Consider the following 16,004-nt stretch of genomic DNA (forward strand, 5'->3'; position numbering starts at 1 on the left):
ATTAATAACTTTTCATCTACCTAACAGATTTTTATGAAATTTTACACAGTAGTTACAGGTAGCATATATGTTTTGTATGCAAGATCTCATTACGTTGGTATAAGGGGAACTACCCCTTATAGGGGGGCACAGTCAGACAAAATTAGAAACTTTTCTCCTATCTGACAGATTTTTATGACATTTTACGAAGCAGTTAAAAGTAGCATATATGTTTTGTATACAAGCTCTGATTACGTTCGTATAAGGGGAACTACCCCTTATAGGGGGCGCAATTAGACAAAATTAGTAACTTTTCTCCTATTTAACAGATTTTTATGAAATTTTACACAGTAGTTACAGGTAGCATATATGTTTTGTATGCAAGATCTCATTACGTTGGTATAAGGGGAACTACCCCTTATAGGGGGGCACAGTCAGACAAAATTAGAAACTTTTCTCCTATCTGACAGATTTTTATGACATTTTACGAAGCAGTTACAAGTAGCATATATGTTTTGTATACAAGCTCTGATTACGTTCGTATAAGGGGAACTACCCCTTATAGGGGGCGCAATTAGACAAAATTAGTAACTTTTCTCCTATTTAACAGATTTTTATGAAATCTTACACAGTAGTTACAGGTAGCATATATGTTTTGTATACAAGCTCTCGTTACGTTCGTATAAGGAGAACCACCCCTTATAGTGGGGGCGCAATTAGACAAAATTAGTAACTTTTCTCCTATTTGATAGATTTGTATGAAATTTTACAAAACAGTTACAAGGAACATATATGTTTTGTATACAAGCTCTGATTACGTTGATATAAGGAGAACTACCCCTTTTAGGGGGCACAATTAGACAAAATTAGTAACTTTTCTCCTATTTAACAGATTTTTATGAAATTTTTACAAAATAGTTACAGGTAGCATGTATGTTTTGTATACAAGCTCTCATTACGTTGGTCTAAGTGTAACTTCCCCTTATAGGGGGGCGCGATTAGACAAAATTAGTAACTTTTGTCCTATCTAAGAGATTTTTAATTAAATTTTATACAGTAGTTACACTTAGTACATTTGTTTTGTGTACAAACTCTGTTTACGTTGGTATGAGCAGAAGTGCCCCTTACAGGGGGATGCATTTAAACAAAATCTTATGGGGGGGGGGGAATGTAACATTTTAGGTACTATTGCACCTTTTGGACACTCAGGAAGCTTATTTGATATATAATTAACAAGCTGTCATCTTGAATTCCCTGAATTATACTGCGGAAGCAGATTCGGTTCACAGATATTGAAATAACTGCAACCGAGAAAAATTGCACTACTGCACCTCGAAAGAATAGTGCTCATGAATTATTACTTCCGCAAATCTGCGCACCTTAAGACTAGATTTAAAATAGAGGTAAATAGTGGAGGAAGCGAAAAGAAATCATTTTTGGACGAACCAAAGGGGTTTTTTTTTTCTCTACCTTAGCAAAGTCTGCACTCAATGGTTATATTTATATTTTGTCCCGTGTCCATTCATGCTAATTTTAGATACTATAATAACATTAAATGTAACAAAAACAAACAGTGTTACATACCTAAAGAACTACTTGACATTTTGGTACCAAATATGAATGGAATCGACCACTTACAACAGAGTTACAGCACAAGGAAAACGGCAGACTCGCGGCGCTTGCTGAGTAAGAATGCTGGGTGGCGAAATGTGGCATGTTACCGGCTTCTTATCTCGCTATGCAACCACCTCCTCTGATTAAGATTATCAATTGAGTGTTACTCAGTTATATAGGAAAAATAATTTAAGGGTTTAATTTAATTTTTTTACATGTCATTTTTCTCCATTTGTCCTCCTAAATATGGATTTTAGACCACTGTGCGTAGGTAATCAGTGGTTGCGAGACCTATAACTAACGCATATAAACACTGACGTGTCATTTAAGTGTGCCTTGTAATTTATCATAACGCTGATTCAGGAAGCAATTATAATTTCATAAACATCAGCTGCCTCTGCTTTCGTTTCCAATCATAAACATGTCTCTAGGGAGTGCATGTTGTTTCGCAATGGCCAGGGCGCTCTTTTTCCCAGTACAAGGCAGTGTTTCGCGATAAACGTTAGTCATGTGTGATGGACAACTTGAGGATGAATCTCATTGTGTACTGTAATTCTTGAGCAGTTGGCGAGTCAGCATAATTTATAAGCCTACTGGTTAGTAAGGCATATAGCTTATATTCACATAAACTAATTGAAACATAATTAAATATTTTTCCTTTTTTCACATTTTTCCCGATTTTTAACACACAAAAAATAAATATATTCCCGATTTTTAGCACCTAAAAATCTGAGCCCTAATTATGAAAGATTTAGGATCAAAAGTGCAGAAGAATCTCTGTGCATATCAAAGACAATCAGACTGTTGAACATTTGATTTTTCACTGTCCTGTGTTCGAAAGAAAAAGACACTTTTAAGATATCATATCTCGGACTGCAATTTAAATTACTGCATACCCCTTTACCATTTACTTAGGAAAAAATGTTGTTATAAACAATTCACAGAGTTTATACACCACATCCACGCAAGACTGTAGCTATTAAGTGTATCTAAATTAATGATGATATAAAATCCTAATGCACTATCTAAAACAAGTTGTCTCTCTTTGGGACATAATAGTAATAACAACAATAACTATGTCTGTATTATGGATTTTACTATTGTTCAGTATTTGATGACAGGTATATAGTTTGTAACCGTAAGTAATTTTGTTCTTATTTCTTTACTATCGCAAACCACCTATATAATAGGTGTTTAATTTGTAACTACAGTAAGCCAATTTTGTGCATTATCTCTTTACTATTACTTAAAATTATGTATAAAATCGCAAATTTATGTCATATACTTGCAATCTCTCTACACATTCGATTATAATTTCTAATTTTATTTAATTTTGGGAAATGCGTGTTATTATTCGGTTGAGAAGCTCTTATCATCCAGTCTGCTGTCCAAAAATCTGAAAGTTAGAATTTATAAAACAGTTATATTACCGGTTCTTCTGTATGGTTGTGAAACTTGGACTCTCACTCTGAGAGAGGAACATTAGTTAAGGGCGTTTGAGAATAAGGTGCTTAGGAAAATATTTGGGGCTAAGCGGGATGAAGTTACAGGAGAATGGAGAAAGTTACACAACACAGAACTGCCCGCATTGTATTCTTCACCTGACATAATTAGGAACTTAAAATCCAGACGTTTGAGATGGGCAGGGCATGTAGCACGTATGGGCGAATCCAGAAATGCATATAGAGTGTTAGTTGGGAGACCGGAGGGAAAAAGACCTTTAGGGAGGCCGAGACGTAGATGGGAGGATAATATTAAAATGGATTAGAGGGAGGTGGGGTATGATGATAGAGACTGGATTAATCTTGCACAGGATAGGGACCGATGGCGGGCTTATGTGAGGGCGGTAATGAACCTTCGGGTTCCTTAAAAGCCATTTGTAAGTAAGTAAGTATTTAATTTTGTTTTAACTGAATGTAATTATTGCATAACGTATTTAGTATTGTTTACTGTCTATTAATTAATGTATTTATATCGTAACCATGACTCATGCCTACTACTACTTCTTTAAAATTGTGTATTATCTCTATATAATGTATTTTACATGTAACAACCTACAACCCTAATATACCAAAGGATAAAATAGGGTTTCAATATTTGGATAACAACAATAATAATAATTATGACGCAGTCTATGCCGGTCATGCAAGCATGTCTGATGAGTGTGTTTCCGGGGAGAGCCTAGCTGAACGCTCTGTAGAAGACATAAATGTAAAAACAATTGAATAATAATATGTTTTTCTAATGTATCTTTGCTTCCTTCCTATAATAATTATTCATAACCCTGAATAAGAAAATCTGTTGTGACACTCTCTAATTACCTGTCGTGACAATTTCTAACTAAGTGTACACATTACCTACAATTAGCATGGAGTTAATTAGTCTTGGTTGCTACAAAGGCCAACAACCTTAACATTAGTCGAAACTTAGTATCGTGATATTAGTTTTGATAGCGAGCAGGTTACGTACGATTTCTTTGGCTGGCTGCTGGAGAAGCTGGGTAGGAAGAAGCCATGTCCTGCAGCCAGACACGCTAGCAAACAACTCCACAGCAACTGCAACAGAACACAAGCTTTCCTTTTCACTGTGCACCAGGGGGTGATTCAGATTTTCAACTATAACGTAGGTTTAGCCTATACATTAACTATAATATTTGGAATAAATGAAGAGTCCACTGCAAGAATGATGGATGTCACTTTCTTGTCGAAAATGAACCAAGATTGTCAATGCATAGCTTAAGACATATAGAATGTACATAGAGAGTTATATGTAGACTTCGTGGAATTGCCACGAGAATCGTAAGGTTTACTACGCACGCGGTATAGACTGTATGAGAAGGGGGCGTGCAAAAGATTGAGTATACCTCTGATGTAGACACTGAGCAGTATACTGCGGTTACAATAAAACCTGTATCCTGCATTCAAGAAATATATTGAATGATCACTGAAGTAGGAAACGTCTAAACATATAAATACACAATTATTTTGTAGTGAGATACGTATATTAACTCTTAAAATTTAATGTAATATACTCACATCATCCTTGAATATGTGCATTGCAGTGAAGAGTTACGTACATTTTGAGCGACTGCAAAGTAATCTCCTTCGATGATCACTCAAACAGTTTTTATATTGGGAAAATGTACGTTCAACAACACACGATGTAATAGGTGCATATTTGAAGAACGGAAAGTCACTACTTTTCAGTACACCAACTTCAGATGTCTTGTCGTACCCTGATAGTACATTATTTATAATATGAAGTTGTGAATAGGCAGAATTTTTAGCAATAATGTTTCTCAACTTACATTTCACTTTTTCTGAAATTAGTGAACTGTTATTTTGGATAACGGTTTGTGATACTTTATACACTATATTAAGGGCTTCTGAGATTTGTAGATTAGACGATTCTAACAGGGTGATGCTTTTGGACACGATTTTAAAATTAGAATCAATGAACAGAATATCTTCCAATAGCTGTTCAGAAAGCAATGATTTTACAGATCTGCTACAGCGGAACTGTCTGTGCTATCCAATGCATCAATTACCGCCATTATTTTGCCGTGATATTTTGCGTAATAATTAACAGCATCCAACCACGTTTTCCAACGGGTCGAGACTGGCTGCGGGAGTAAGGATATTCCAGGGGCAATTGTTTGGAACAGCAACACTCTCATTGTAGTATGTTTGGTTGAATTCTTGTCTGCACTGAACAAATGTTAAGCTTTGACTATTCCAACCACAGTAATGCAAAAACAAGTGCTTACATAGGTATACATTAGCTGTAGCTGCTCTATCTATTTGGACCGGTCACAACTCTTAACATGAATTGCTTATACTACGAGACCGGGCGATCGCTCACCTCTTCTATACTACCGTACATAGGCAACCTGATTGCATGCTGAGTGTGGCAATTCAACGAAGTCTAGTTATATGGCATTAACACTGATAGTCATTATCTAGTAATGATCGGAAAATCACAGTTAAGCTTTGAGCGCTAAGCATTTCAAACTTTCAATTGCTTCCCCTGCAAAATGTATTCCAAATGACATCCATCATTCTTGCAGTGGACTCTTCAAATGTGAAAATAGTTTTCAGTAATAGAACTAGTTTATATGAAGTGTACAAAATTGTAAAACAAAAGGATTTTTGGTTACTGAGGGGAAGAAAGTAATTAATTCTACTCATATTCCAGTAACTAGAACTGTACCGTATCTCAACCTCCCTTAAATTACAAAACAGAAGGAACAAATTCAGAAATTCCATATCGCTGATGGATCGAATAAATGTTTGTAATCGCAGTACCGGCATTGACCTAGATCTGCAAGAAAGAGCAAAGAAGAAGAATTAAAAAATATTTTTTCTCAATTACAACTAAGGACAAAACCCAAAAAAAAAAATGAACAGATTGATAGAAAGCTGTGGAAGATAATTTTAAATTAATCTACATTTTGTGAAGCCAAAACAACCAAGTTAGCTGATTCTTAAAGTTGATGATGATGATGATGATGATGATGATGATGATGATGATGATGATGATGATGGCGATGATGGCGAACGACGACGATGATGACGATGACGACAGTTATCCTGAATCCAGCTATTTCAGGAAAGCTTATATCCAAAGTAAACAAAATTGATTAAACATCACGTTTGCGTAAAGAGAAACTACAGAAACGAACATGAGATAATGTTTTCTCCCGCTTTTGAACCCTAAAAAAATTAAAAGTCTTACCACATCTTAAAAGCGACGTGTGAAGTATTGTTCTTTTTTTTTTGCTGCATGACTAAAACTTTCGCACGCGTTTTTAGTCTGAGCCAACATAACACGAATGTTTGTTTACAAAGCTCTCAAGACTGTGGTCGTAAATTAATGCTTCTAAACAGAAATCAAAATTGAAGAGATTGTTTTCAAGACTTACTAATTCCACACAGCGCTTGTTGTGAAAGAAACACAAACATTCACAAAAAGAAGACCGGTCTCAAATTTTAGATCACTCTCACCTGCATGAAATCTGTGAAATGGAGTTTATTTTGATTCTTAAACGGCGCAGAAGCTCGGGCCATAGTGGAACAAAACGAACTACGTCAAAAAAAAAAAAAAACGACGAGATGAAATTATTAAGTCTGAATTATAGAAACAAATATGATTTTAGCATATAACTAGGAATTCGCACGCTCCGGTTTCATCTGATTACTTGGTTTTTCTCAATTTCTCAATTGTAAGGAAAACATCAGATAATCCCATACCGGTGAATCCTCGACCTCATATCGCCTAATAAATCTCGCTATCACCAATTTCACCGACGTTAAATAACCCAGTAATTGATATAGCGTTATTAAGTAACAGACTTAAAGACGTTTCAAAATTACAAAGTCTAAAGGATTGTTTCAATATGGTGGAAAATAAGTGAATTAAAGAAGTTTTGCTTTAAAAACATTTTTATATGTTATATATTATATCAGTTATTCATAGATTTCAAAAAGGTATATGACTCGATTAAGAGAGGTTTTATATGATATTCTTATTGAATTTAGTATTCCCAAGAAACTAGTTCGATTAATTAAAATGTGTCTCAGTGAAACGTACAGCAGAGTTCGTATAGGCCAGCTGCTGTCTGATGCGTTTCCAATTCACTGTGGGCTAAAGCAAGGAGATGCACTATCACCTTTAATTTTTAACTTTCTTCTAGAGTATGCCATTAGGAAAGTGCAGGATAACAGGGTTTGGAATTGAACGGGTTACATCAGCTGCTTGTCTATGCGGATGACGTGAATATGTTAGGAGAAACGATTAAGGAAAACACGGGATTTTTACTGGAAGCAAGTAAAGAGATAGGTTTGGAAGTAAATCCCGAAAAGACAAAGTATATGATTATGTCTCGTGACGAGAATATTGTACGAAATGAAAATATAAAAATTGGTAATTTATCTTTTGAAGAGATGGAGAAGTTCAAATATCTTGGAGCAACAGTAACAAATATAAATGGTACTCGGGAGGAAATTAAACACAAAATAAATATGGGAAATGCCTGTTATTATTCGGTTGAGAAGCTTTTATCATCTAGTGTGTTGTCAAAAAATCTGAAAGTTAGAATTTATAAAACAGTTATATTACCGGTTGTTCTTTATGGTTGTGAAACTTGGACTATCACTTTGAGAGAGGAATAAAGGTTAAGGGTGTTTGAGAATAAGGTACTTAGGAAAATATTTGGGGATAAGAGGGATGAAGTTACAGGAGAATGGAGAAAGTTACACAACACAGAACTGCTCGCATTGTATTCTTCACCTGACATAATTAGGAACATTAAATCCAGACGTTTGACATGGGCAGGGCATGTAGCACGTATGGGCGAATCCAGAAATGCATATAGAGTGTTAGTTGGGAGGCCGAAGGGAAAAAGATCTTTAGAGAGGCCGAGACGTTGATGGGAAGATAATATTAAAATGGATTTGAGGAAGGTGGGATATGATCATAGAGACTGGATTAATCTTGCTCAGGATAGGGACCAATGGCGGGCTTATGTGAGGGCGGCAATGAACCTCCGGGTTCCTTAAAAGCCAGTAAGTAGGTATATATTATATGTAATTTAAAGTACATTTTTGTCTCTGTTAGCTGCTGCAATGCTATTTTTAAAGCTCTGGTGCATGGGATTTTGAGGATAAATTATGGTTAAGTATAATGAAAAACCAGTAATTAAAAAAAGTCGCTGTAAAATAATCTTCATGTCAAAAATATATTTAATAAAATTATTACGTGCTTTATTACCTGCTGTGACGCCATTTTTTAAATTCTGGTGCACAAAGTTTTTTAATTACATCAAACTTTGATTGAAATTTCCCAAAACTTTGATTTTTTACTTTATTCTCATACAAGAAGTTACTTTCGCAACTATTAATGCTTCATAATTGGCACGCACACTCTTTAAGTTAGTATAAACATCTTTCCTGTAACAGAAATGTGTTATTTTATTGCATTTGAAAAATGTTCTTCTATATTTCATTCTTAAAATGAAATCGTTCACCTTAAAATTTATCTCAACCCTTTCCTGAAAAGGTATAGAGCGTAATTTTGATGTTGGCTTTCAAAATTTGCTTCCTTTGTCCCCTCTGGAATTAATCCCATCCGAGCTTTGCCAGTCTTATTAAGTACACAGAAGTTGCCTTTCTTGTAAATAACGAATCCACGTTTTTTGTAGGCTCCTATGATTTTCACGTCACTGTATTTGGCATCGGAAAGAGTCGTAATGTACCGTTCCCAAAAAGGTTCGATTTTCTTGGGGATTGCTGCTGTGAGACACCGTGCACTCTGATTATGAAATTACTCACTACTGACTGGTCTGTCAGCTCTCGCCCCAATTCAGCTGTTGTATGACTCCAGACGCACATGGACGTCATTCAAAATCGTTTCCAGAGATCAGAAACAAATCTCTATAGGAGGTAGATTTGCTTTTCCCAGATTTTGCTCCATTTTGATATTTAAAAAAATTGGGATAGAAATGTGAGGCGAAACTCTCATGGTACAGATGTATAGTGTTATCCGTAGGCAGCAGAGACGTTTAATATATATAAATTAAATTTTAACCGTTCAATTTAAACATTTTTTTTGTTCCTATACACCAAAGTCACTGATTTGTATATCGTATCGATTTGGTCACTGAGTTTTAACTACCAAAAATATTTGTATTTATAGTAACTGATTACAACTGAAATTCTTGGAATTTAAAAAATGAACAATTTATTGGTTTACGATAGCTAAAGTAAGATAAGAAAAAAGCAGACGAAACCAAATTAGTTGTTTATAAATTTGCTTTTCGAGATATTTGATGAGTAATTTTATTGTAAGGCGAACCACGATATAATTGTTTAAACATTTCAAAGTTTTCAACATTAAACAAATGTATTATTTTAGTTTATTAAAATATTTTCATAGAAATTTTAATAACTTTGAAAGGTATATACATAAATATACAACTAAAAATATGAATTCTCTGCGTTTGTCTGAACCAAAATGTAAAACCAATGCAGCTTTTTATCATAGTATGAGTCAAGGTCCCAGATTATTAAACAAATTTTATTCCAATAATATTTCAACCACGAATCCTCTCCAAATTAATAAAAAAAAAATAAAAAAAATTGTATTGGATTTACAGTTTGGGTTTAAACATATTAAACACTATTTAATCTGTATTCACTCTCAATTTTAATTTTATTTTTGTCTGTATTGGAATCTCCTCCTGAGCACGAGTCTTACTCATTCAGTTTATCTTTCATGATATTTATTAACTTGTATTCATTTCAAACATACTAGCAATAAAATAAATAAAATAGAATCACTCATACCAGTTAGATGAGGCATTATATTCGTACATTTTTCGTGATGTTGTAGGAACATTCACACAATCATTAACACTTATAACTCAACTGCAGAAGAGAGGTTGGAAGATGCCTTTTTCCTTGCACTGCATTCTTGCACTCGTTCTAGTTTTTTTTTTTTTTGTCTTATTTTTATTCAATTTTTCACTGCTCATTTGCAAGCTTTCCTTTCACGAAACGCTCTCGTTCAGCTCCTGATTTTGAGCAAGAACCTTTTCAACAGCATAATTTCACTCACTAGTTTCGATTGTTTAACATCACAACACTACACAGAAGACGCACTGCCCTGCAGCAGCCCCACTATCATTAATTCATGCATTAATTTGTTTAAATTGGTGGAAAACCACAAACATCAACAATTTTATTTACGTAATAACGTAGCAACATACACAATCCCGTGAAAACAACATGCCAATTACTCTTATAACGTCCGTCACAGAATATGTCGAGTATAAAAGTGTTAAATGTAACCGTAATTTATCGTCTCTCATTGCACGAACATTTAGAGTCATTACTGCACATTTTCAGCTCGAGAAGTTTAAATTCTATCGCACGTAAAGGTCACACATTAAGCGATCATGCGACTGACATTAAAAAAATCTGCTGAAATTTTCTGTTAATACGATGCCGTCATTAATTGCAGTAGCCTTGGATGACTGAAATTATGATCTATTTTAAACAGAGGGGTTTCGAATGCAGCCAGCCGTGATAAAATATAAAGGATAAACACATGAATGTGACATCATAATGAATTCATTAATATTCAAACACAAATGGGGAAGATTAATAAATGTGGGGAGTGTAAACATAGAAATAATTAATTTAACGTAGTCTAATTCTAAATTACTTAAATTCCAAATGAAACCAGTTCTCTACAATAACATATTATTCGTTACAATTTCAAACAATTCGAGACAACGATGTAATTAATAGTCGAAACGAATCATACGTTAATATGACATCAATGAGTTGTTTACAAATTCTAACAATATAAACAGTGTAGTACATAAAAAGGGCTCTCCGAAAAGGGCAGTGTTGTGTTAATTTTTTAAAACAATCAATTTAGATCTCTGCAAGTCGTAAATTCTTTGAAGAAATTTTTCGATTTGAGGCTTAAATCTACGTACAACAATACATTTATCACACTTAAACATTTTTAGAAATTTGCTATCTATGCTGCAGATAGACTACCTACTATTTGACCTTTTATTATATGCGAGAATATATTTCATTAAAAATGGAAATAGTTGGAATTGAATGTAATAAACATCTTTATTTTAATTGTTAAATAAACTCCATTATTTTCTTTAATAGTCTTATTAAAATGTATTATTCTCGGATGGATTTAGTGGTAGATAATAAATAATATTAACAAATTCAGTCCAAACGTGTTCTATAAAAGTCACTATTATTTTCAGCTGAACATTAGTAAATAACTAGAGATTAGTTTCTACGTGTTATTAACTTACAAACATATTGTAAACTAAGTTTAATTATTACTGATATTTGCAGTAAAACATGTGGTAACATGGTGAAACATGAATGAAATAATTGATTTTTTAAAGCCATTTGATATTCAACTGTTTCACCAATGAGAGAGAAAACAAACATCACTGCCTTCTAAATATGCGTCTCAATATGTTTGAGGAAGATCGTGAACATTGCTTTCAGGCCTGATTTCGTTTTGTTTGTGGTTGTAACTGAGGACGTAATCTTTGTTGAAGTTCTTCCACTACAAATTTTGGTAACAGAAACGTCATTGTAAATTGTATATCATCAAGTTCAATGAACGGATTTACTCGTACGTGGAAAATTGGAGGAGCACAGGAAATTCAATATCATAACCAGATGAGATGTTATAATAATCAAACTTGGATATAAATATATTATTTGGTATTTTAACAACCCAAAAAATATATATTAAAATTGTGTACGATATCATTTCACTACAATCGGAACTTAAAAATTAACCGAAGACCGTCTAAATATAATTAAAATGAACTTTTCTTGCCATTTTACTTACAAGGAGAATTTTTTTCTCTTTTCTGTCGGAAATATTTTCTGTAAGCTTCAGTTAATATCATTAACATGAGAAAATTCGTCTGTTATTTATTTTAAGTTAAAGTTAAGACGAAATGAACTAAAGTTAGTATTTATACAACCAAAAACTCGCAGTTAAGTATAACTGAGGATTAATTCGATATTTTAATCTGACATTGTTTATACGATTGATTCCAAGAGAATTTGCTGTACACAGATCAGACAGCTACCTCGGTAGATGGATGCTGTGAATATTTTGCAATACATTTTCTTAATGGATTTTTAATATTGGCTAATTTTTTCCTGTTATATTTTGTATATTCATAAGTAATAATAATAATAATAATAATAATAATAATAATAATAATAATAATAATAGCTGTAATGTCACTGTTTCATATCATATACCGTATATGTATGTTTTTATGTAATATTTGTCTGTTTTTTATGTTTTGCGTTTGTATTTTATGTAATATGTTTATGTTTTATGAGTTGAATATACATTTGTATGTAATGTATCTATTTCATGCCATATCTATGTATTTGTATCATATATCTGTGTTTTATGTCATATAAGTCCTTAATGTAATATGTATGATTCTATGAAATACGTTTTTTTTATGTAACAAGTCTGTGTGTGTTATGTCCTGGAAAAGTATTTAATGTAATATGAGTGCGTTTCATATATTGTTTATTTATTTCTATGTACGAGTATTACGTCTATTTTATCTTATATCTTCGTATTTGTAGACTATATAATATAACTATGGTTTTCATTATGTCGTACATATATAATGTAATATGTGTGTTTTATGTCATATATGTGATGTAACTAGTGGCTTGTGCAGCAAATGCTGCAAACTAAGTTCATTAGACATTCAAATAAACATTGTTAGATTTATTTTCAATGAATACCAGACATCCTGAAAGTTATTTGCTTCCATAATAATGAAAGATACTCTCTCTCTCTCTTTCTCTCTCTCTCTCTTTCTCTCTCTCTCTCTCTCTCTCTCTCTCGAGTCAATACTACACCACACCGCCATTAAATATATGAAAAAGACCCAACCTCACTTGATTAATAACTATAAAAATATTTTATTTTTAATAATATTATCTTACGTAAGTTGTATAGCTTTCAGTAACATATACTATACAGCCGCCACTCAGTAAAATATAGAAATCAAAATCTAATATAAGTTATTCTCTACATCTACTTATATAACCCCAAAACGTTTCACTTTCATATTATCAATGTAGCATTAATATGTATAATTAATGAAAAATAGTCACATCATGGCATTAACTACAATAATACTTCATTTCTAATGGTAATAATGTCATCAAACCACCTCAAGTTTTGTAGTTTTTAATATCCAATACACAGCTGTACCCAGAAAATTAATACAACACAGAATCGAACCAGTAAATTATTTTTAGGAAGTTAAGTTTTTAATAAGCAATTTAATTTGAGCTCTAAATATGTCAGCATTCTTGCAGATCATGGCCTTCGTGTAATATTGTTTACTGTAGTGTGTGTTTTGTTTTATTCTGAAATGCAATTAGCTAGTTCTCAAAACTGACGACAGATGGATTTTGGAAAATAGGAAAATTATGTTGAAAAATTGACATTTCACTGAAAACTACTATTTTTCTGAAAAACTTTGAATTCCAAGCTTCAAAATGAGGGGTCATTTATTAAAATCCGTTCAGCCGTTTTCCCGTAATTTTCATTACCAGTTCAAATTATATATATATATATATATATATATATATATATATATATATATATATATATATATATATATGTATGTATGTATGTATGTTTTATGTCATATATATTTATGTAATGTCTGTGTATTTATGTCATACGTATGTTTTATGTAATACGTCTGTTTTTCTTAGTAATATGCTCAGTGTGTATTTGTAAGTAAGTTTTTAAGTATTTGTGTATAATAATGTATGATTTAATTACAGCCCTAATATACCTTACGGTAAAAAAGCGTTCAATAAACTTGGATATACAATAAAATTAAATAAAAATAATATTCATAAAGAAACAGAATTTGAATAACAATAAAATTCTATATAAATTTTACAGACCTAAAAATACTGTAAATATGATTAACTGTGAAACATTTGTGTAAAATAACTCTAAGGGTCAAATTCATAGTCGTCACTTATAAAATGAGGAAACAAGTAATGAGCATTTCCTTAGCACTTATTTCAGATCGTATTGCAGAGACGCTACTCATTCATATGCCCTGAGCATTCCCTTGACATCGAAAGAAATATGGCAACATGGCTAGATGGGAGCGCTTTCCTACATTCAATTGTTTTCCAGCGCCTTCAAATTGTTAAGTCGGCATTATTGTCATACACAAATACAGAAGTAAATATTATAGAGCTAAAATTATACAAGATGTGCAGAAAGCATTTTACAGAAAAGAAAGGAGCTAAGATAACTAGTTATGAAATATGGAGATATCGTCGAAAGTATTAAAAAAAAAAAAAATTATAATTGTTCTCTCCAAAAAAAAAAAAATTGACGTGGAAAAAAATTGCAGTTGAGTTTAATGCAGACTCCGGATATATTCCTGTAAGTAAATAATTTTCATTTATTTTTCAGTTATTTTTATGCTAAACAAAGTGGAAATGATATAATTACGCAAATTTTTAACAGCTTATTCCTTGGGTAGAATACAAACAAAAATGCAAATAACACTTTGTTGGGACGTGAATAATTTTCGAAAAAAAAAAATGCCACTTAAATCTACCTGAAATGCTGCTGTATCATAAAATCTCAAAGCAACCAGTACTTTCACTAGTGGTGAAATCGGTAAGCCTCATGGTTGTATTGTGAATTTAAATAAGAGACACCAGAATATTCACAACAATGTTCTTGTCGAAACGGTATCTCCTCTTAAATTGTTGATCATTATACATCTCTAAAGGGTTTTCCATATCTCTGATATATCTTTTGCTTGCCGAAACTCATTTTCATTTTAATTACAGAACTCAATAAATTAAATTAAATCATAATCATCATCTATTGCATACCGAATCAGCTGATTGCAATGCATATGAGGAAACACTTGAGTAAGCTGACAAGCTACCTTATTTGAATAAGTGTTCACTTCAGTGGGATTTATGAATTGGAAATTATTATAAGCAGCTGCTTAAGTGTTTCCTTACGATAAGTGTTGACTATGAATTCGGCCCTAAATTCGTTATAGTTTAGCTTATATTTGCAATGAGCCTAGTTACGTATAAATTCGATATCCATTTATAGTTTGTGAGCCTGCAGGTGTCGGTGCTGTCACTTGCAGGATAAGAAATGCAATCCACACACTCACCATAGCAGTAGCCGCCATGGATGCACTCACTTGTTTTCGGTGGGCTCTGACGTTCTGACGCAATCGCCCACCCGCGTACCTGGTTTTATACTCAACCCTTCCCTCTGAGGGGTGCCGTGCCCTTGACTCTCGTCGGACCACCGACCGGTCCTCTGTAGTGCCGTGTGCTTACCCTGAGCAAACACAACTGATTAGCCGCTAACAACCAACAATTCACACACGATCCAATTTCCTCTGCGCCTTTCTTTCTGGCTTCCTTCTGTTCTTCCGTTTTAATATTAATTTCATCCGTTCCTCTTCTTTCTGCATTAATATGTCACTTCCGTCTTCAGGTCTACTTTTTTTTTTCTACCTTTTCCTCTTCCTTTTCGTTTTCATTCCATGTTTCGTTTTTATTTTATGATTTCATAATTTTCTTTAATTTTTGTCTTTTGCATAGTTATTCCTATGCACACATTTCACCATATTATCAAATACAGTGAAACCTCTCATTATGGACACCCCCAAGATACGGACACTCCTCATAAACGGACAGATTTTTTGTTCCAACTGAAATAATATAGAAATAATGATAAATTTAACTCTCGTTTACGGACACTCTCAGACACGGACACGGACAGCTGTTTCACAGTCTTGCTTTCTT

The 16,004-nt window shown here is 33.1% G+C and overlaps 1 protein-coding gene across 2 annotated transcripts in view; it reads right to left on the bottom strand.

Annotated features, from left to right (window-relative positions):
* Positions 1-15,498, bottom strand: part of LOC138714995 (uncharacterized) — a 38,443-nt gene extending 22,945 nt beyond the window's left edge. Inside the window, exons 1-2 of one of the 2 annotated variants that reach the window (XM_069847393.1) lie at positions 15,362-15,498; positions 4,063-4,148 (exon numbers count right to left, since the gene is read on the bottom strand). In XM_069847393.1, the coding sequence (XP_069703494.1) occupies positions 4,063-4,148; positions 15,362-15,379 (104 nt within the window). In that variant the 5' untranslated portion in view covers positions 15,380-15,498. The remainder of the gene's footprint in view (positions 1-4,062; positions 4,149-15,361) is intronic. The other variant, XM_069847484.1, reaches the window with a different exon arrangement.
* Positions 15,499-16,004: the final 506 nt, after the last annotated feature.

Source organism: Periplaneta americana, chromosome 1 (assembly GCF_040183065.1).
Source record: "Periplaneta americana isolate PAMFEO1 chromosome 1, P.americana_PAMFEO1_priV1, whole genome shotgun sequence".
Taxonomy (NCBI): domain Eukaryota; kingdom Metazoa; phylum Arthropoda; class Insecta; order Blattodea; family Blattidae; genus Periplaneta; species Periplaneta americana.